This window comes from Sminthopsis crassicaudata, chromosome 4 (genome assembly GCF_048593235.1).
Source record: "Sminthopsis crassicaudata isolate SCR6 chromosome 4, ASM4859323v1, whole genome shotgun sequence".
Lineage (NCBI taxonomy): Eukaryota > Metazoa > Chordata > Mammalia > Dasyuromorphia > Dasyuridae > Sminthopsis > Sminthopsis crassicaudata.
Window position 1 is genome coordinate 317344571 of NC_133620.1, and position 24449 is coordinate 317369019.

At 34.2% G+C, this 24449-nt stretch overlaps 1 protein-coding gene across 1 annotated transcript in view; it reads left to right on the forward strand.

The window, feature by feature from the left end:
- The window catches only part of RNF213 (ring finger protein 213), a 167639-nt gene that overhangs the window by 15245 nt on the left and 127945 nt on the right, over nucleotides 1-24449 (forward strand). Inside the window, 4 exon segments of the mRNA XM_074260355.1 lie at nucleotides 18113-18775; nucleotides 18938-19042; nucleotides 20679-20866; nucleotides 21744-21902. Of these exon segments, the coding sequence (XP_074116456.1) occupies nucleotides 18113-18775; nucleotides 18938-19042; nucleotides 20679-20866; nucleotides 21744-21902 (1115 nt within the window).

Here is a 24449-nt window from a genome sequence, read left to right on the forward strand (position 1 = left end):
CAACTAGTATTGTTAAAGTTGGATGGAATGACCACTGTAATTATTATAATCTGATCCACTGATTCATTCATAGTATACATACATTATTATATTACATTTTACAACATCAATTAATACTGTATTATATCTGGAAGCAAAATATGGGGGTTATTATTTGATTTGCTAAATTAGAGTATTAATAGAAAAGATCAGTTGATTACTATTTGCTCTACTTTAGTAGGGATGATCTGGAAAGTTTTGATTAGATTGTATTGCCATCACTGCAGTTTAATCTCTGTAGTATCAAATATTTTGAATCTGGTATCGGTTTCTGGTGATAGACATTTTTGAAGAGATGAAAGGACAAAACCATCTTTTCTATATTTTTATCCTTAGTTTTGCTAGTAGATGAATGACATTTTAAAAAATTATTTTTTTGTCTCCTGAGAGACTTGTCTCTATGTGTAGTGACCAACAACCCACGTTGGCTAAATGTTGGTAGAGGTAGAGGATGATATACAGCTCTTCACAATTTTAAATGCAATCTTTAAAACAAGTGTGAAACTGTGGAAAAGATAAACTATATAGTAGCACTTTTAATATCTAGATTGTGTTTCAATTTCTGATAACTTGATATTTAAGTGACCTTTCCCTAATTGGTTTCTTTCTTTTCCCAGTATAATTTATTGATAATGTGATTGAAAATGGAATGCTCTTTGAAAGATTTTAAATGATATAACATGATTTGACAATGTTCTGACCAATTTTAAATAGTGGTAGAAAAAAATTCACATAAACGTGGATGAAGTAATATTTGTGAATTCTGTTCAATTTGCTGCAGTATCTTTCTAGGACAGGTTATTGCAGAAAGAACAAAAACTTAAGGATTTTACTTTTTAACAAGTATTGTTAGCAGGGAAAATTTTGCAATAACACACATAAGATGTAATTTTAGTATTTCTGCTATAGTGAAGTGGCTGTTATCTGTACTCAAAGTGTAGGCTATTCTCTGTAGAACAGAAGGAATTCCTTTTTGCTCTCCAGATAAAGGAGAATGAAGTATTCTTTGAGAAAAAAAGTAGACATGTTTTCATGATAGAAATTGAGAAGAAAAGGATCAGAAGAGCTAGAGGAGTATCTTGACTGATTGGAATGTAGAAGGTGTCACAGAGAATGTGAAGAGTCCTGAATATTTAATATTTAAACCTCCCCAAATAGAAAGAAATGGATGTTCTGAGAAGCAAACAGCTGTTTATCCTGTAAAGTAAGTTGATGTGGAATTATTGACATCAGTAAGTGAAAAAAACATCCAGTAAGGATCAAAAAAGGAAGAAACTAGTAATGGTGGTTAGTCATTTCCTACTGAATTATTAATTTATTAATAAAACAATAGTATTAAGGACCACAACTAAGTGTGAAACCCAGAAAAGCTATAAAGGGTTAAAAGGGACTGTACTAGTAAGGTGCAGAAGTCCTCCACAGCTGTGAATCACAACATACTTGAAGAAATTGCAAATCAGCATTTATTAATGCAGATGTTGCTAGTGAATTGGGAATGAAATAAATCTGAAGCAAGAGGGAAGAGGAGAGAAGTCAGAGAATGCAATTGCTTCTCAGTCTCATTGTATTGTTATCATCCTCTCACATGAAGGGATCTATTCTACTGGTCAGAATTAGAAGCCCAGCAACCACTAGCAGGTGGCTTCCATAACATCCAGTAGCCACTAGGCTCCAGTAGCAAACGGTGCCCTAACAGAAACACAGGAAACAGCAGCAGTAGCAGCCCTCAAGAGCTGTTCTTGAGTAGAAATCTTTCCAGGAGAGTTCCTTTGCCAACTTGCAGGGAAGGGAGAAGAGACCCAGTAAAACTTTGGTTTGAATTGGGGTAATTAAAATGGGCCAACACATCAAAGGGTCGAGCCAGGAGATTGATGAGAGACTTATGAAAAATGCCTGTCCTGACTACAATCCTTTTCTCCATTTGTCAGAAAGTTTGTCTCCATGATGAACTATTGTGATGTTAGAGCAAATTACACCTCACAAGTTTCAACAAATGCTATAGCATCTCACCCTGCAACCATTCAGAGGAATAGGATGGGAAAGACTTTGATGGTGCTGTTTGCATTCCTCAGCATTCAGATTCACTTAACAGCTGCTGCACAATATTAGACAAACTTGCTGAGAGTTGGGAGAAAAAATAATCGTGTTCTCATAAAACAAAAAAGAGGGAATTTTTTAAATAGCTTTTTATTTACAAGACATATGCATGGGTAATTTTTCAACATTGACAATTGCAAAATCTTTTGTTCTAATTTTCCCCCTCCTTCCCCCTCCTGCCCTCCTCCAGACAACAGGTTGACCAATACATATTAAATATGTTAAAGTATATGTTAAATACAATATACGTATATATATATATATATACTGTATGGATATATATATATATATATATATATATATATATATATATATATATATCCATACAGTTGTTTTGCTGCACAAGAAGAATTGGACTTTGAAATAGTGTACAATTAACCTGTGAAGGAAATCAAAAATGTAGGCAGACAAAATTAGAGGGATTGGGAATTCTATGTAGTGGTTCATAGTCATTTCCCAGAGTTCTTTCTCTGGGTGTAGCTGGTTCAGTTCATTACCGCTCTGTTGGAACTGATTTGGTTCATCTCATTGTTGAAGAGGGCCACGTCCACCAGAACTGATCATCATATAGTGTTGTTGAAGTATATAATGATCTCCTGGTCCTGCTCATTTCACTCAGCATCAATTCATGTAAGTCTCCAGGCCTTTCTGAAATCATCCTGTTGGTTATTTCTTACAGAACAATAATATTCATATACCACAATTTATTCAGCCATTCTCCAATTGAGGGGCATCCACTCAGTTTCCAGTTTCTGGCCACTACAAAGAGGGCTGCCACAAACAATCTTGCACATACAGGTCCCTTTCCCTTTAAGTTTTCTTTGGGATATAATACTGCTAAATCAAAGGGTATAAAGAGTTTGGTAACTTTTTTAGCATAGTTCCAAACTACTCTCCAGAATGGTTAGATCTGTTCACAGTTCCACCAGCAATGTATCAGTGTCCCAGTTTCCCACATCCCCTCCAACATTTGTCATTATCTTTTCCTGTCATCTTAGCCAATTTGACAGGTGTGTAGTGGTATCTCAGAGTTGTCTTAATTTGCATTTCTCTGATTAATAATGACTTGGAGCATCTTTTCATGTCTAAAAATAGTTTCAATTTCTTCGTCAGAGAATTGTCTGTTCATATCCTTTGACCATTTATCAATTGGAGAATGATTTGATTCTTTATAAATTAGAGTCAATTCTCTATATATTTTGGAAATGAGGCCTTTATCAGAACCTTTGATTGAAAAATAGGGAATTGTTAAGGACCACACCTAAGTGCAGAAACCCAGAAAGTCTGTAAAGGATTAAAAGAGACTGTACCATTAAGGGGTGGGTTGATTCTCTGAAAGCCCCTAGAGCTGTGAATCACCACACACTTGAAGAAATATCTTGTGTTTTATTTTTTGAGCAATGTGGTAGATACTTGAGATTTTTGAGCAGGATAATGAGATAGTCAGACTTACATTTTCTTTTTTTTTTTTTTATTCATTTTTCCAAATTATCCCCTCCCTCCCTCCACTCCCTCCCCCCGATGGCAGGCAATCCCATACATTTTACATGTGTTACAATATAACCTAGATACAATATATGTGTGTAAATACCATTTTCTTGTTGCACATTAAGTATTAAATTCCGAAGGTATAAGTAACCTGGGTAGATAGACAGTAGTGCTAACAATTTACATTCACTTCCCAGTGTTCCTTCTCTGGGTGCAGTTATTTCTGTCCATCATTGATCAACTGGAAGTGAGTTGGATCTTCTTTATGTTGAAGATTTCCACTTCCATCAGAATACATCCCCATACAGTATTGTTGAAGTGTACAGCGATCTTCTGGTTCTGCTCATTTCACTCAGCAACAGTTGATCTAAGTCTCTCCAAGCCTCTCTGTATTCCTCCTGCTGGTCATTTCTTACAGAGCAATAATATTCCATAACCTTCATATACCACAATTTACCCAACCATTCTCCAACTGATGGACATCCATTCAACTTCCAGTTTCTAGCTACAACAAAAAGAGCTGCCACAAACATTTTGGCACATACAGGTCCCTTTCCGCTCTTTAGTATTTCTTTGGGATATAATCCCAAAAACAGCAATGCTGGGTCAAAGGGTATGCACAGTTTGATAACTTTTGGGGCATAATTCCAGATTGCTCTCCAGAATGGCTGGATTCTTTCACAACTCCACCAACAATGTATCAGTGTCCCAGTTTTCCCACATCCCCTCCAGCATTCATCATTATTTGTTCCTGCCATCTTAGCCAATCTGACAGGTGTGCAGTGGTATCTCAGAGTTCAGACTTACATTTTCAAAAATTGTTTTGGTGACTATATAGGGAAGTAGATCAAAGAAAGGTGAGACTCAAATCAGAATGACCAATTTGGAGGCCACTACAAATAAAACAGAATAGAGGGGCAGAGGTTGTGAACTCTATGTGGTGATTTAGATATAAGGATAGATGTAAGAAATATGGAAATTAAAAGGGAAAAGGGGTCAGAGATGACTCTTAAGTTTCCACACCTGAGTGGCTGAAAGGATGGTGATGCCCTTGACAAAAATAGGGGAAAATTCTGGTTTAAGAGAAAGTTAATGAGTTTTATTTTAGATATATTGACTTTTAAATGTTTGTAGGACATTTGTGAGGAAATACTGAACAGGCAGTTGATAGTGCCTTACAGGAATTTAGGGGAGAGATTAGGACTGCATTTGTGGATTTGGGAATCATCTCCATATGATATTTATGTCTACAAGAGCTTTGGAAATGTCTTGCAGAGAATGTATAGAGGGTAAATCCTAGGGAAACAGCTACTCCTGAAGGTGTAGGTGGTGGATGGTGACTCTGCAAAAAATGCAGAGAAGGAGCTATTGTCAGTCAAGTAGGAGGACCACAAAGAGAGTAGTTGCAGGAATTAAGGAAAGGGAGAGTGTCCATGTGATCAACAGTGATGCTAGTTTCAAATAGAATCAGGAAGATGAGGAATAGGGAAAAAATCATTTGGATTTAGCAGTTTATTACTGAAGAAAAAGGTTTCAGTTAAGTAGTGTTAAAAGCCAGAATGTAAAAGACCAAATAGTGAGCAAATGGTGAAGAAGTCAAAGCAACAAGGGTAAGCGTTCTTTCTAGGAGGTTGGAAATGGACAAAGAAGAAAGTTAAAGAGTGATAGTTGGAAGGACTGAGAATAGAAGAGAATGGAAGATCTGAGAATATTTGTAGACAGTAGTGAAAGAGTCAGTAGAAAAAAAGATACTTGAAAATGTAAGAAAGCCTACAATAAGATTATCATGAGTGAGCAATGTGTTAGAGGAGTCAAAAAAGTCAATTCAGTCATTAGTTGCAGTCAGAGACAGAACATCCAGGCTTGAGATTTATTCTTGTCTCATGCCATGTGATGTATGGTGTTCAGTTCTGGATGTCACATTTTAGAAGGATTCTGGCAATATACAGAGCATAGTAACCAGCAGCCCTTGAGATTATGCCATGTGAGGATTGGTTGAAAGACATGGTGGTACTTAATTTATGGGAGAGAAGACAGTACCAATGAGTACTTTGAAGTAATTGAAGTCATGAGGAAGAGAGTTTGAACTTGCTCCCCTCCTCTCTCCTATTATATGTTCCATCTAACTGCCATAATAATATTTATTTGAAACATTATTCATAATTCTAATGGATTAGAAGTATCATCCTTCCATGTAGGAATGTAAACAAATATATCTTAAGTCCCTTATAATATCATTTTTCTAATTAACTTTTTGTGATTCTCCTGAGTCCTGCATTTGAAAATCAGATTTTCTATTCAACAAGAATGCCTGAAAGTCTTCTATTTCATTGAATATCCCTCTTTTTCCTTGAAGGATTATATTCATTTTTGCTGGTGAGTGATTCTTGATTGTAATCCCAGCTTCATTGCTCTCTAGAATATCATATTCTAAGCCTTTGGTCCTATATAGAAGCTGCTAAATCATGTGTTATCCTGACTATGACTCCTCTATATTGGAATTGAATTGTTTTTTTGTTCCCCCCCCCCCCCCCCACTGGATGTTTGCAATAGTTTCTCCTTCACCTGGGAGTTCCAGTATTTGGTTATAATATTCCTGGAAGTTTTCATTTTGTGATCTCTTTCAGGAAGTGAGCAGCAGATTCTTCCAATTTCTATTTTACTCTATGATTCTAGAATATCAAGATAGTTTTCTTTCTTTCTTTTTTTTTTTTTTTTTTGCTTAGGCAATTGGGGTTAAGTGACTTCCCCAGGGTTACACAGCTAGGAAATGTTAATGTCTGAATGTAATGTCTGGGCTAACTTTCTGGAGGTCTTCTGGAAGGGCTTGGTCTCAGCAGAATAGACACCACTAGAATGGACAAGAATAGAGTCCAAAGTCTTTATTGTCTCTTACACATGTGAACTAGAGAACAATCATCTCATCAGTTCCACTGAGTTAACACCTTGTTTCAAATATACTTGTTTCAAGTATACTTCTCCAAAGTTCTGCCCTCTATATTTCCTGCTTTCTTTTGTTTTAGAACACAGGTGGTCACGCCCTCCCTGACTTCTCAGGAAGAGAGGTGTAAACACCAAAAAGGAGGTGCTCATGCCCTCCTTCTCAGGCAGGTGACAATACCAACCAGATATTGTTAGTGGGTTTCCTCTGGACTGAAGGGTCTTACTTGAAACAGGTATACATAAATCCATCAGCATGGGAGGTATTACACAAGCACATAGTAATATAACACAGGCTAGTAGTAATGTAACAAACAACGTGAATTAACATGAGGAATTATACATGTCCATAAGTCCTAGAAGGAGGATATATAAATAATAATCATACATACACCTCCCTCCTTCAGCAGCCAAGAGCTAGTCCAAAATCAATCTTTTGTCCATTACTTCATGTGTCAGGGAATCCAATGATTCCTGCAGATTTTGAAGTACTACAACAGTCTCATGTGTAATGTGCTGTTGTCTCCAGACAGTTGCCGTTCACTGTTGTCCAGAGAAGTGACTTCCCTTCCTGCAGAGAGCCTCGTCAAGCCTGGTCTAAAGCAGAGACTCACTATCTCTGGAGTGCTGCCCTCCTTATCCTCCCAGAGAATGGGCGTGGGATAATGCAAGGGATTCTGGGAAGAACAACTTCAACCAATGAGCTTGCTCCTCCCAAGCACCCAAGCTCTTCCTCAGGAATTCACAAATCAAATTACCAGGAAAGGCCGGAACTAGAAAATTGTCTCAGGGAATCCAATGATTCCTACAGGTTTTGAAGTCCTGTAGAATTCTCATTGACAATTTTTGATGTTCATGAGTTAATTACCATAACAACCATGCTCTTTCAGTGATACACGTTGTCAGAGATGGAATTATCAGATGTTTCCTGGGTCTTCTTTGTTTCAAGGGTCTTCTCCATCTCTCTCTCTCCAATGGACAAGATGAATACGGCTCATTGGCACCCATCTGACTCCTTCTCCATCTGTAGAGATACAAGCAAACTCTCTACCCCAAGCAGTTAGCCTATCTGGTCCCTTCCATTCACTGCTTTCTGGATCTCTTCTGGTGGTATATTGAAGCTGCTCACACTGGACACTACCCTTCTATTGGGTTATAAAACCTGTATTCTCCCCAATTATAATCTCTTTCTGTCATCAGATTGCTTCTTGGCTGATTGATCATGTTTGAGTACTGAACTTCTAAAACTTCTCTGGGTGTAACATTGGCTGCCATCATGCTCCAAGTGTTTTTTGCCTGGGGCCTTGGAGCTGGGCCCCCAATTCCCCTTTCTTTGAGTTATTCTACATTCTGATGTCCAATGGAAGCCTCTGTTGCATTTTGGACATAGAGTTTTGGATCTTGTTTTCCCACCCTGTCTTCTCTGCCAACATTGAGCTTTCAGATACTCTACTTTACCATATTGAGAGTATTGACAAGTCTCTTTGGAAGAAAGGGACCCTATATTCTCATGTTCTGATCTTGAAAAGTCTGTATCATAGATTGGGTATAAAAGGTATTTGTGTCCACTGTGGCACAGCATCTTATGCTCTTCTCTAAAGGAGTATACTTGTGTAGTCCTAGTATAATTATTCTACAAACCTCATTAGCATTTTCTTTAGCAAGTTGTCTTATCATAATTTCTGTTGCTATATTTTCACCAATAGCTTCTATGACAGCTGTCTGCAGATGTCCCATGAAATCAACAAAGGCTTCATTTGGACCTTGTGCTATTTTCAAGAAGGCTTCCCCTCTATTTTGTCTTCCTGGGAAGATGCCCCATGCTTTGATAGTAGCAGCTCCAATTTGCTCAGATGCTGCTATAGGGTAATTAATCTGCATTAAAATGTCTGTGTAAAGACCTAAACCTGCTGGTTGATCAAAGATGATTGGTATATTAACTCCAGGTTGCCTATTTCATTGGACTTGTATTCTTCAGAGTTTTAAGCCACAACAAGTTTTGTCCAGGTTCTAAACATGTCCTTGCTATAGATTTCCATTCATTAGGGGTTAAAATTTCATAAGCCAAATTCTCTAATATCATCTTAACATAAGATAATGTAGACCCATAAAGAGTGCAAGCCCTTTTCAGATCTTTCATAATTTCTAGATTAAGTAGTGTATTTTCTTTTTCTGTTATCTACTCATTTTCGTAGGCTATTACTGAGCTTTTAAATCTTTGTTAAAGTAGTCTTTAGTCCAACAGTCTCTTTCCAGTGTGGAGGATGCACTGTCCCAAACTTCAGGGGTTTTGTGCAGCTGTTTCCAGGTCACAGGGAAACTTCTCCACTGAGCTTACTTGAAACAAATATATTTCTCCAAAGTTCCGGCCTCTACATCTGAAGCCTTTGAATTCAGGTCCTCCTGATATCAGGGATGGTGCTCTATATACTACACCATCTAGCTGCCCCAGGACAGTTTTCCTCGATAACTTCTTGAAACATGATGTCTAGGCTCTTTTTTTAAATCATGACTTTCAGATGGACCAATAATTTAAAAATTTTCTCTCCTAGATTTATTTCCCAGGTCAGTTTATTTTTCCAGTGAGATATTTCATGTGATTTTTTCTATTTTTTCATTCTTTTATATTTACTTTATTGCATCTTAATTTCTCATAAAGTCATTAGCTTCCATTTGCTCAATTCTAATTTTAAAGAACTTATTTTTCTCAGTGAGTTTTTGTATCTCCTTTTTTATTTGGCCAATTTTGCTTCTTAAGGCATTCTTCTCCTTATTAGTTTTTTGTATTTTCTTTTGTACCACTCTCACTTTTTTTCCTGATTTTTTTTTTTTTTTGTCTCTCTTAACTTGATTTTCAAAATCCTTTTAAAACATTTTCATGGCCTGAAATCAATTCTTAATTGTTCTTGGAGGATGTAGGATCTTTGATTTTATCTTCTGAATGTGTTTTGATCTTCCTGATATCACCATAGTAACTTTTTTGGTTGTTTTTTGCTGAAGCAATTGGGGTTAAGTGACTTGCCTAGGGTCACACACCTAAGAAGTGTTACAAGTGCTGAGGTCAAATTTGAACTCATGACTTCAGGGCTGGTGCTCTACCCACTGCGCCACCTAGCTTCTCCCATAGTAACTTTCAGTGATCAGGATCTTTTTCTGTTATCTACTCATTTTCCTAGGCTATTACTGAGCTTTTAAATCTTTGTTAAAGTAGTCTTTAGTCCAACAGTCTCTTTCCAGTGTGGAGGATGCACTGTCCCAAACTTGAGGGGTTTTGTGCAGCTGTTTTCAGAGATCCTATTAGGAACCTGACTGCAAGCTCTAGAACTGTTAAGGTGTCTCTGCCCCTCTGTAGCTGTAAGATCTAGTGTGCTAACGCAATACAGTCCTTCCTCAGTGCTAGTAAAGAGTTTTCCTGTGAGCTGAGGCCTCCAGAAGCTGCCACAGCCAAGACTGTCCACTCCTACCCTTGATATGAAGTCCATATGCCTATTCTTGCTTTGCTGGAATTGTGCTGCTCTGTAGCCTGCATTGGGACAGCATGCTGGAATCCCACCTTGGTGTCACAGACCTTTCCTACTAACCCTTTAAATTGTCTTTGGCTGGAAAAAAATTTAACTCCATCTTTTTGTGTGTTCTAATGCTCTAAAATTTGTTTAGTCATTATTTAAAGGAATTTGGAGTACTTTGGGGGAGAGCATGATGAGTTCTGACATCTTAGCGCCAATTTAGTTTGATCTTTAATGGTAATATATTATAAAAGACTATGTTGCTACTTGTCTATAAGTTGATGCTTTTTTTTCACTTATTCTCAAAGACTAAGCCCCATATCGTTGCTGTCTAATTTTTCTTTTAAAAAGTAACATTTTTTATTTTTACATTGCCTATTTTTTTAATATGTGTCTTCTTAAACCTTTTCCCAGAGAATTATCCCAAGGATAGAATGAATAAAAGAAACTTAAATAAAAAAGGAGAAAAAAATCAATTTATCAAAACCAACCAGCTCATTAATTAAGACCCACTTTTTATATAGTATTCTGTCTCCATAAGATTTCATCCCTACAAAGGAGGTGATGAGGAAGAGGTGTATATTTCTATCTTTCTGACTAAGCAGAGCAATTACAATTTCAAAATTTTTTTTCCAGTTTTATTTTGTTATACCCATTGTGTGTAATTTTCCTGGTTCTATTTATTTCACTTTGTATCAGTTCATATAAGTCTTCCAATGCACATTTTTCCATTTGCATATAGTTTGTTTCTATTTCCCAAATTGATGGGCATCTGTTTTATATCCAGTGAAACACATGGGTAACATCTCCTGTTTCTAATAAATTTGATATAATAATTGATAATTTGGTTTGCTAAATAAAACTGGTTAATATAATTGACCTTGTGTAAAGGAATAATTTTGAAGGCAACTGTTCTTTTTGTTTTGTTTTTTGTTTTTTGTTTTTTTTGTTTAAATTTTATTTATTTATAAAATTTTTTGACATTATATATAATGCATGAGTAATTTTTTAATAGCATTATCACTTGTATTCATTTTTCCAAATTATCCCCTCCTTCCCTCCACCCCCTCCCCCTGATGACAGGCAATCCCATACATTTTACATGTGTTACAATATAACCTAGATACAATACATGTGTGTAAATACCATTTTCTTGTTGCACATTAAATATTAGATTCCGAAGGTATAAGTAACCTGGGTAGATAGACAGTAGTGCTAACAATTTACATTCACTTCCCAGTGTTCCTTCTCTGGGTGTAGTTGTCTCTGTCCATCATTGATCAACTGGAAGTGAGTTGGATCTTCTTTATGTTGAAGATATCCACTTCCATCAGAATACATCTTCATACAACATTGAAGTGTACAGCGATCTTCTAGTTCTATTCATTTCACACAGCATCAGTTGATGTAAGTCTCTCCAAGCCTCTCTGTATTTCTCCTGTTGGTCATTTCTTATAGAACAATAATATTCCATAACCTTCATATACCATAATTTACCCAACCATTCTCCAATTGATGGACATCCATTCATCTTCCAGTTTCTGGCCACTACAAAAAGAGCTGCCATAAACATTCTGGCACATACAGGTCCCTTTCCCCTCCTCAGTATTTCTTTGAGATATAAGCCCAATAGCAGCAATGCTGGATCAAAGGGTATGCACACTTTGATAACTTTTTGGGCATGGTTCCAAATTGCTCTCCAGAATGGCCAGATTCTTTCACAGTTCCACCAACAATGTATCAGTGTCCCAGTTTTCCCACATCCCCTCCAACATTCATCATTATTTGTTCCTGTCATCTTAGCCAATCTGACAGGTGTGCAGTGGTATCTCAGAGTTGTCTTAATTTGCATTTCTCTGATCAGTAGTGATTTGGAACACTCTTTCATATGAGTGGATATAATTTCAATATCATCATCTGAGAATTGTCTGTTCATATTCTTTGACCATTTAACAATTGGAGAATGGTTAGATTTCTTATAAATTAGGGTCAGTTCTCTATATATTTTTGAAATGAGACCTTTGTCAGAACCTTTAACTGTAAAAATATTTTCCAAATTTGTTACTTCCCTTCTAATCTTATTTGCATTAGTATTGTTTGTACAGAAACTTTTTAGTTTGATGTAATCAAAATGTTCTATTTTGTGATCAGTAATGATCTCTAGTTCTCCTCTGGTCATAAATTCCTTCCTCCTCCATAGGTCTAAGAGGTAGACTATTCTCTGTTCCTCTAATCTATTTATGATCTCATTCTTTATGCCTAAATCATTGACCCATTTTGATCTTATCTTGGTATATGGTGTTAAGTGTGGATCCATATCTAATTTCTGCCATACTAATTTCCAGTTTTCCCAACAGTTTTTTTCCAAATAATGAATTTTTGTCCCTAATGTTGGTATCTTTGGGTTTGTCAAAGACTAGATTGCTATAGATGTACTTTTTTGTCCTTTGTATCTAATCTGTTCCACTGATCTACTGGTTTATTTCTTAGCCAATACCAAATGGTTTTGGTGACTGCTGCTATATAATATAGCTTTAGATCAGGTACACTTAGACCACCTTCCTCTGAGTTTTTTTTCATTAGTTCCCTTGCAATTCTCAACCTTTTATTCTTCCATATGAATTTTGTTGTTATTTTTTCTAGGTCATTAAAATAGTTTCTTGGGAGTCTGATTGGTATAGCATTAAATAAATAGATTAGTTTGGGGAGTATTGTCATCTTTATTATATTTGCTCGGCCTATCCAAGAGCACTGAATATCTTTCCAATTATTTAAATCTGACTTTATTTTTGTGGCAAGTGTTTTGTAATTTTTCTCATATAATTCCTGACTATTCTTTGGTAGATGGATTCCCAAATACTTTATACTCTCAACATTTGTTTGGAATGGAATTTCTCTTTGTATCTCTTGCTGTTGCATTTTGTTGGTGATATATAAAAATGCTGAGGATTTATGTGGATTTATTTTGTATCCTGCAACTTTGCTAAAATTCTGAATTATTTCTAATAGTTTTTTAGCAGAGTCTTTGGGGTTCTCTAAGTATACCATCATGTCATCTGCAAAGAGTGATAGTTTGATTTTCTCATTTCCTACTCTAATTCCTTGAATCTTTTTCTCGGCTCTTATAGGCAACTGTTCTTGAAGAGGGTATGGTCCCAATAAAAATTTCCCCTTTTAGTAAGTGCTTTAAGAAAAATCAAATTTATGAGTTGGCATTTTTCTGATATCTAGTATCCCAATTATTTTATTCCAAGAAACTTCTCAAAGACCTAATATATTTATTTTATAAATATCTATCAAGGACTTGTGTTTCCCAGATGTGATTTTTGTACATACCTTTCCTGTGGGGTCAGAAAAGTTTTTTCTTGCATGTGATTACACTTCATCCTTCCTGCCTTTAACATTATTTTTATCCTTTTATTTTCTTGTTTAGTCTGAGATATTGTGAAAGATTTAAGAACTCTGATCAATGAAATGACCAATCATAGCTTGAGAGCATTTTTTATAAAGCATATTAATTTGACAAAAGATCTTAATGGATTCAGCGTATAGAATAAGGTAGACATTTTTGAACATGATACTGTATAGATTTGCTTTGCTTAATTATGCTTATTTATTACAAAGATTCTTTTTTCTCACCTTTTTAAATTGAGGTGGGGAAGAATGAGGGAAGAGTATGGGCAAGTGATGCCCACCCCCCAAAAAATACCTTTCTAGTATTTTTAAAATATGCAAGAGAAAACAATAGGAAATTTAGAAAGCAGCATTGGGAAGCAGAACAATTTTGACAGTAATATGTGGAATTTATTATGTACTTAAAAATAAATGGCATAAAATGAAGATTAGTGGTTTTATATACAACTTTCTATGTTCCCAATTTTGGTATTTAATTTTTTAAATTAATTTTTAAAATATGCATCTTTTTCTTCTTCCTTCTATGTGTCAAATTAGGCTTCACACAAAATTATTGGAAAGATTAGGCTTCCATTTGCCTTTATTTTTAACATTCTCAGAGTTCTTACCTTCTGAGAAATTGTATTGGAGTCTCATAAACTCAAGAGTCAGAGGGGAATGATTAAGTGACTTGTCCAGAGTCTTGGAGCTAATTAATATCTGAAATTGGATTTAAAATCCAGGTGTTCTTGACTTCCAAGTCCAGTGCTTTAATGATGGTACCACATAGCTTCTTCTCCAAAATGTTCAGGACAAAACACATGGATTTTTAAATTTAAGGGTAGCACAGAAAGTGAATGGCTGTTTTTATATTCCTGTTTTGTGGTTCACTGTAGCCATAGAATTCATTACCTAGTGGTTTGTTTGGTCTTCTCCATATTTGATTAGATGGTTTTCAGGTAGAACTGTGCTTGAAACTTTTCTATTTTGAGAGAAACTGCCATATTACATGTTCTGCTGGCATAATTTCCAAAATGTAGCATCAGAGGAGAACTTTTGTGGAGACTATACATTTGTTGTTGTTCTTCAGTCATTTTTCAGTTATGCCTTACTCTCTGTGACTCCATTTTAGGGTTTTCTTGGTAAAGATAATACTGTGGTTTGCCATTTCTTTTGTACAGACGAGGTGCTGAAGTACAGAGGATTAAGTGTAAGGGTCAGGATTTGAACTCATGACGAGTTTTCCTGGCTTCAAACCTGGCATTCTGTCTCCTGTGCCACTCAGTTGCCTGATTGTACATATAGTAGGCACAAAATAAAATAAACCTATGTATAAGTTCATTTTACCATGTTGGATTTAGGGGTCAGAGGACTTAGATTCAAATCCCTTCTTTGATGCCTACTAGTCCTTAGCACAATGTCTGGCACATAGTAGACATTGAAGAAATGCTAGTTAGTTGACCAAAAGGCTGATGTTAGACAAGTTATTTAACTTCTTTGCGTCTCAGTTTTCCTTTCTGTAAAATGCAGTGGTTAGACTGGGTGAACTTTGAGGTTTCTTCTACTCTTGAATCTATGAGGTACTTTAATCCTTGCCTAAATACAGGGGTATCCTGGAAATGTTGAGAAGTGTGGAAACTTGCCTAGTTGGAAACTTCTACTAACCTTTCCTTATGCATCTTAATTGAAGCACAGCCATACCTGATGGACACCCATTAAAAAACTAGCTTCTTGAAATTCTGCCCCCTGTTAACTTCCTGTATTATTATCTATTTGGAATTTCTCCAAATAAAGTACCCCTGAACACTGGTGCTTCTTCAGTAGTGTCTTCAGTTGATTAGAGGGTAAATACCACTTTTCCTCTCTCCCCTCTCTGAAGCCTTGGTTTTTCTTTCAGAAGATAAGATGGTAGAATCAAATAAATAGTTTGAGCCCTTTTAACTCTTTCAATTTATGGTTTCCATTATTCTTGTGATTGTAAATAATATTAAGTGATGATACAAACAGGAGAATCACAGGTATGTGATCTCATTGTATTCCATTGTGACACATTGTAAAGAGATCATTTTTTATCAGGGCTGCAAAAAACTTTACTAGAATAATATTATAAAGTATTATTATATAATTGTAATATATGATGACATAATAATCCTTAATATTATAATATGATACCTTTTTTTTTTTTTTACTGAGGAGAAACTGAGAGAAGTGATTTTTTTTTCGTGGTGGGTTAGGGTGGGGTTTAATCTATCATTGTCTTCTCTAAACTCTTCTTTTACCATTTTGGGCAGAGGTATATAATACAGTATCTTTGCCAAGAAAACTCTAAATGGAGTCAAGAGTAGTCAGATATAACTGAACAATAACAATAAGTAAAATACTCAGATGCAAATACTTTTTTTCCCCCCTTGAGGCAATTGGAATTAAGTGATTTGCCCAGAGTCACACAGCTAGGAAGTGTTAAGTGTCTGAGATCACATTTGAACTTGGGTCCTCCTGAATTCAGGGCTGGCGCTCTAACCACTGTGCCACCTAGCTGCCCCTGCAAATACTTTTTGATTTTGAAATTAAATGGGATGAAATGGGAATTTAAAGTGTAAAATGTATTTGAAAGAAAGAAAGAAAGAAAGAAAAAGTCTGCTGAGATGTTAACTTAATTGGGTTGAGTTTACATTTTAAAAGCCATCATGGGAGAGATGGTGGCAATTCTTCTTTCTTCATTCTTCTAATTTACCTTCTGAGAAGGAAGACTAGACAAGAGCTCTGGGGTCTATTCATTATGAAAGGAAATAAATTTTAGAACTTTTCATGCATATAAGAAATAAATTTAAGCGATTAATTGGATTCCATTGGAATTTGATTCAAAATATTTGCTTTTGACAAGCTGCTTGGAAATCCTTGTCTCTAGGAAAGGAGAAGGGATTTGTAATTTGTCTAGCTCTTCTGACTTTAGGATTTTCCTCTTTGATAATCTTTTGGACTCTTTTTGATTTTTTTAAATAAGAAGAATAAATATATTAAATGTCCTTTGCTGACTACCTAGGTTTTCTGCCATGCAAAAATATGCTCCAATACTTTTTTGGTAATGAATGTTGCTATGAAATGATGTAAGTATTTTCCATTTAAGATGCATTTAGTATGAAGTTTATGGTTTCTGTTGTCATCTAATACCCTTTTTAAAAGTTATCATTGCTAAGGGACAACATATAAGTTGTTTTGTTTTTAAGAGCTAGAGAAAATACCTTGGATTTTTTTTTTTAATATTGCCGTTTCATTAATTTCACTAATATTGGGATTTGAGGGTGAAGAAACATTCTCTACTAGTGTTTATGGGCAACTATTCTATATGTTTTTTTTTTAGGAGTTTTCTGGATTCTGGATTCTATATTCTGTCATTTAAACCCAGTGACTTAGAAGACTAGAACCCAGGTCTTTTTTTTTTTTTATTAATTTTATAATTATATATTTTTTGATAGTATATATGCATGAGTAATTTTTTTTTATAACATTATCCCTTGTATTCATTTTTCCAGATTTTCCCCTCCCTCCCTCTAGGTGACAGGCAATCCCATACATTTTACATGTGTTACAGTATAACTTAGATATAATATATGTGTGTAAATCCAATTTTCTTGTTGCACGTTAAGTATTGGATTCTGAAGGTATAAGTAACCTGGGTAGATAGACAGTAGTGCTAATATTTTACATTCAATTCCCAGTGTTCCTTCTCTGGGTGTAGTTGTTTCTGTCCATCATTGATCAGCTGGAAGTGAGTTGGATCTTTTTATATTGAAGATATCCACTTCCATCAGAATACATCTTCATACAGTATTGTTGTTGAAGTGTACAGTGATCTTCTGGTTCTGCTCATTTTACTCAGCAACAGTTGATGTAAGTCTCTCCAAGGCTTTCTGAATTCATCCTGCTGGTCATTTCTTACAGAGCAATAATATTCCATAGCTTTCATATACCATAATTTACCCAACTATTCTCCAATTGATGGACATCCATTCATCTTCCAGTTTCTAGCCGCTACGAAAAGAGCTGCCGCAAACATTTTGGCACATACAGGTCCCTTTCCCCTCTTTAGTATTTCTTTGGGATATAAGCCCAGTAGTAGCACTGCTGGATCAAAGGGTATGCACAGTTTGATAACTTTTTGGGCATAGTTCCAGATTGTTCTCCAAAATGGCCGGATTCTTTCACAACTTAGAACCCAGATCTTACTAACTATAAGGTCACTGCTGTCTACTATGTCATGGCCTCCTCTTGATTTGTCTGTTATAGAAAGTAATTTTTGATGGTTTATTTATTAATATAAAATGAGGGAATTGAACTAAATGTTCTTTGAGCTTACTGCTCCTTTGAAATGTATATTCCTTTACTTTTAAGAAGAAAAAACAATAGGTTTGAGTATTTGAAAGGATTTAAATAATCCTATACATCTCTTTCACAGACAGCCATACAACTTAAAGAGGACTTTCCTAAAATTTGTCTAACCCCTGGTTAGGAACATTATTTTAATGGTTTTAAGAAAATCATTCAGTGATTTGGATTTATCAGTAACTAGAGTTATTAATGATATTTTTATTTTAAAAATGAGGAAAAGATTACAACGATCCTACCTTATTCTTTTTTTCCCCATATAGACAAAGAAGAAGAATAGAAAGAAGAAAAAGAAGAAGGATCAACATCTTCCTTTAGAAGAACTGGACTCTTTGTCCCTGTCTCATTCAACTCTCTCTAGCCTGAATTCTCTTCCAAGCCTTGAATTGGTGGATAATAAAACTACCCCACAAGAAAGTCAAGTTCAAGAGGATGGTTTAACTAACCCCTTGGTTGATTGCAGTGATGTTCAAAATGGAACTAACCAAACCTCATTTCCTTTGGTTATTGAGAGTTCCAACAACAATAATATTGTTATGGAGTCAGAGGAGGTTGGAACCAAAGAAAAGGTAATTTCAGATTTAGATGCTCCAGTGGAAAAGATGGAAGTTGATTTACATCTTGAGAGTAGTCAGTCAGATAGAAGACTAGAAATAGTCAATGAGATGGAAAATCATAGCCCTATTGATTTGGTCAAGACTCTGGGATCCACTTCCACAGAAGGGAAAGATGTTGAAGTGCCCAAGGTAAAAGATGCTACTTGGGGCTCTCTCCCTGAATTGACTTCATGTAAAATGGAGGAAACTGATCCTTTACACACAGACCTTAGTCAGAAGGTTCCTCTACCAGAATCAAAAGCGGACATTCCTAATCAAAGGAAAAGGAAAGAAACATCTAAGCCTCAAATGAGTGCCTCGCCTACCAGAGTAAGTTGTCTTTTTAAGTGAGGACTTATGATTTAGAATTATGAACCCTTCCTGCCTCTCATGTATAATAGGATTTTATTGTTACTAAGTTCATTGGCTTAAACTACCTCTGTTCCATTATGGTACCCTGGGTCTTATGTTTGGGGCTTTATTTTTTTCTAGGAAGCTAAAATTAAGTCAACTAATCAAGTAAGGGGATCAGGCAAAGAAGTTAAATACAAGAATCAAGAATTGAAGAAGCAGCTAGTAAATGAACCAGCTACCAGTGTAAGTTTTCCAGTAAAGCTTCTGGTAACTATCAGAGGTGCTCTGAAGGGAAGTTTTCTTGATTAATTTCTAATCTCTATTCTTCATATCCCTTTATTTTTACTTCTTGGTATGTTGTTTTTATATATTCTGAAGCAGTTTCATATTCATTCATTCATTCTTTCAACAAACATTATTATGTAAAATAAGTGTTTAATTGAAACCTTTTTTTCCAGCATTGTCACTTTTAATGATTATTCTTGCCCAAATTAAGGAGACTTCCCTTATTACAAAGAAATACCTTTAAGCAAAATCAGTCAACCAAAGACAGTATCTTTAGACTATGTGTACCATATTCTTCATATATGGTTTATCATCTTATTGCTAATAAAAGGGATGCATGTTTAAATAAACATCAACCTTCTGAAGTTATAGTTGGCCATCAATTTGGTAATATTTCAAATGTATTTCAGTGTTGTTTTCCTTTATTGGAGTTATTTTATAAATTGTATTCCTGTCAACATACATTTATAAAATGTTTACTATTTTACTATACTGTTCTATACTGACGGTGACTTCAGTTTATCAGTTCCATTTCCCCAAATCATTTGTGATCTACTCTATCAGAGTAGTAACATTGGTATTTCTTGTGTCTAGCTGGGTTATGTAAATTGTAGATAGTCAAGTCGCTATTTTTAATAAAGTGCCTACTATGTATCAAGGATTGTTCTAAGTGCTGGAGATACAAAGAAAGACAAAACTAAGTCAATTGTTCACAGCCAAATAGGGGAAACAAGCAAATGAGTATGTTCAAACATGATATGTATATCCTTGAAAAGGCTTGAGAAGGTGAAGTTTAGCTGAGTTGAGGAAAGCCAAGGAAGTCTTCCTAAAAGAATTTCATGCATGAGGAACAGTGAAAATGCACATAGATGGGAGAAGGAATACAGAAATGATTGTTGATATACTGTTTTAGATAGCTCATGCCATTATTTAGTTATAAAGAAATGTGTTGGAAAATCTTGCAGAACTACTTAACTTTAACAAACTTATTGGCATGGTATGAATTTTCAAAACATAACTTGAATGCCTAGATACAATTTTCCTAAATCTTTCTATTCAGTATTTTCTCCCCTTCCCCCAAAGACCTTAGAATTAATTTGACTTTTTTGGAAATTTAATTCTATTTCTTTTCTTTAAAAGAAAACAATAAGCTACTCTGGAAGTGTTTTTAAACCAAAAATGCAATCAATATAAATAAAAAATAAAAAGTAGGAGTGCCAAAATATCAGTAGAAATGTAGAGTGAAACATCAAAAAGTCAAGCATTAGAACATTTATTACTGTTAAATAGCATCAAGGAATTGTTTTCTGGGCTGGAGTTATTACATGTGAGGAGAAAATCTATGATTACTTTAACAACAGAACTTACTTAATTAAAAATAAAAGAGTGATTTTTGTCTTGGAATGTAGGATTATGTATTTATTTTTAAAATAAGTGAAGGTTTTGGCAGTTCCTCAGGAATGGGCCAAAGATTCCCCCAAATAATATGGGACTTTTGTGTTAAATTAAATTCTACTACTCTTCCTTACAAAATAGAATTCTTCTGTTATCTCCTACTAAGTATTGTATTTTGAGATTTGCTTGTGTGTTCTAGGAAGTTGAAACTCAGGAGAAACATACCAATCAAATGAAAAGAATTGAGGAAAAAGATAAAAATAAGTCTAAGGATATGAAAAAACAAGAAGGGCCTCCTGGAAGTTGTGTTGATTCTGCTTCAAGAAGTTTGGGACCTTCAAAGGAATTTAGAAACCAGAATGCCAATGAAAAAGAATTAAAGACCCGGTAAAAGTCAAAGATAAGCTTTAACTATTGAAAAAATCCTGTGCATAGACACGTTTCCTATAAGATTAAAATAGACTTGGCATTGTTGCCAGTTTTGATAATCACACTTGCTTATTTCTGTTATAAAAAAGAAAAAAAGTTGATGAGTTAGAAGGAACTCCAGAGACTTAATTCACGCCCGTAAGTCTAGACTTTACTTGTAGATTTTTACTGAAAGAAAGTAGACTTTTGTTCCCTGAAGCAGCTATATTATCCTTTGCTAGTTTTTTTCCTTTGAGGTTAAGTGAAACTAGTTGTATTCCTTTTCTAATTGGGGCAACTTCATTTACTTGAAGACAACTATCATGTCCCCCATAAGTCTTTTGTCTTCTGGTTAAACATATTTAGTTCTTTTAAGTAGTTTTCATATGATATAACATGATTTCAAATCATGGTTAACCTTCTTTAGATACTTTCTAGCTTGACAATGAAAATCTAGAATGTGATATTCAGAACTGCGTGTAGCAATGCAGATATTGTCTAGGTGGTTACAAACCACTTGAACATCATTTATACCTTCTTCTTTGACATAAACTGCTTTATATTATGACTCTTGGTCTCAAGCAGTAAATACCACATTGCAAACCTACTGTAGCATAATTCTAGCTCTTTATTACTTTTTGCCTAGACTTCCTTTCTCTGGTTCTTTGGAGGACATTTTTTTTCAAATTCCTCTACTTCAAGTGGGGAAAAGCAGAATTTTATGTGCTTAAAGACCTAATCATAACTATGTGATTATGATTTGTTAATAGTATATATGTATGTGAAAACATAGTTTAAAAGAATGACTCAATTTTTAAAAAATTGTTATATATATGTGCTTATACATATATTCTAGGACATTAAATCTTGGTGAAGGAATCAGAGTGTACTTCCATGCAATTCTGTCTCGGGATTTCTCATTTGATCCTAATTGTGATAAAGTGTTCATTAGAGGAGGAGAAGACTTGGATGAAAATGCTTGGAATAGTTATGTCTGTGAGATGAATTGCACAAAGTAAGTATATTAAAAAACTTTTTTGTAAAAAACATTTTGATGTAGTTAAATGTACACTTGATTGATAAAATTGATTTTGAAATAAAAATTTTTTCAAACTTAAATTTATTTTCATTTCTGAGTTTATGATTTGTATTTTGACAGAGAATAAATATGTAGCTTTCAACATAAGTGTATTGCTCTTTGGAAGGAAAAGTACTAAACATGAAGAATTCTAAATAAAGTACATTTCTTCACTATGTATCATATTTCTGTTAAAAGCTGCCTATTAAAACACAACAGAAGGCCTTTAAGTCTGAAAGGTCAAAAGTGTACTAACATCTTGTTAGAGAAATTTTTGCAATTTATGATTTAATTAAATACAGTAAATATGTACTAACTGTGTCATGTGCAAGTAAGGCCCTGAGTTGCCTAGGCTCCAAAGACAAAATAAAAGAGTCCTTGTCCTCAAGAAGTTTACATTTTATTTGGAAGAATATGACATGCAATAAATAAGTACAAAATATATTTTAGTAACAGCAGTATTGGTGATGAACAATAGTGAATGACTTAGTTATTCTCACCAATCTAAGACAATCCTAAAGCAATAATGATAAAGCATATTATCCATCTCCAGAGAAAGAACTGATATTGTTTGGATACAGATTGAAGCAAGTTACTTTCCACTTTATTTTTTTATTTGAATCTTATGCAAAATAACTAATATGGAAATGTTTTATATAATTAGACATATATAACATCTGATTGCTTACTATGTCAGGAAAAGAGGAGGGGAAAAGAGAGGTAGAATTTGGAACTCAAAAACTTGAAAAAAAAACAATCCCTGAAGTTTTAGAACAAGAAGACAAAGTAGAAATAGAAAAAAAATCCACCAGTCACCTTTGGGAAGTGATCCCAAGAGGAAAATTATAGGAATATCATAGCTAAGTTTTAAACTTCTCAAGTTAAGGAGAAAATATTGGAGGAATAAGGAAAAAAATATTATGGCATTACAATAATATTATATTCAGTAGAATTAGAATTGGGGTTATGACCAAGGTTATGACTTACCTAGAATTGAGTATAATGATGAATGGAAAAAATGGACATTTAACAAATTGAAAGACTTTCAGGATTTTGTGACAAAAGGGAAAATAAGGTAAACATTAAAGGAAAAAATTGACATATAAGGTAAACATTAAATGTTTAACAAAGTTAAAGTTAAAATAAATTTAATCAGAAGTGAAAAACAATATCTGCAGTATTGTTCAATATTGTTTCAGACCATTTGAAATAAACTGGACAGTACACAGTACCAGAGCATACACCTGCCAAAGCAGACACAAGAACTATGTTAAACACAAAATGCTTTTTGTACAAATAAATCCAAATTTAAATAATTGAAGTAATATTTATTTAATATTTATTGTCTACAATAAAGTTTGGAAGAACAAAAGGTCAGGAACTTCAATTAAGCATGGATATATATATATATATATATATATATATATATATATATATATACACACATATTTGCACATACATTGATATCTATAAACATGTATATCTATATATATATCTGTATATACACACATATGCATTCCTACACTTACATATATAAGACCATACTATCTTATTTCCTTCTATTATCTGTTTTTCTGAGGATGGATAACATCTTTCTTCATAAGTTCATCTTTCCATATTTTTCTAAATTAACCGGCTCATTATTTCCTACACCACAGCAATATTCCAATCTAGTTACATCCTATCTGAGAGATTGCCTATGAAAGCTTTTCTTCCTCACTTTTCTGCATCTTTTCTTTTCTTGGCTATGTAGGTTTCATTTTTAATTTTAATTCAAAATAATAGAAGTTATTCTTTTTATACTTCAACAGTGCTTTTACCTTATGATATAGTTTGAGATCTGATAATACTGATTCTACTTCCTTTAAATCTTTTTCCCCTAGTTTCTTTGAAGTTCCCGACCTTTTCTTCCAAATGAACTTTATTATTTTTTCTACCCCAGTAAAATAATTTTTTAATAATTTAATTGGGATGGCATTGAATAGACTGGTTAGATAAAACTGTCATTTTAAAAATTATATTACCTTTACCTACCCATGACCTATAAATATTTCTTCAGTTATTTAAATTTGAGTTTATTTGTATAAAAAGCATTTTGTGTTTAATGTTCATAGAATTTCTGTGTCTATTTTGGCAAGTATATGCTCTGGTATTTCATACTGTCTAAACAATATTGAATAATATTGCTGACATTGTTTTTTTTTTACTTTTGGTTAAATCTATTTTAACTTTAACTTTGTCTGAGATCATGATTATTATCCCTGTTTATTTTTACATACTAAATTCTACTCCTGCTCTTTATTTTATATTTGTGTGTATCTCTGATTTTTATAATGTTTTTGAAAGCAACTTATTTTATAATTCAATACTTATATATTTCTGTTTTATAAGTAAAATCATCCCATTTAAGCTACTATTACTTGTCATATAATTTCCTCATTATTATTCTGACTATATGTACATTTTTCTGCTTTACTTTTACCC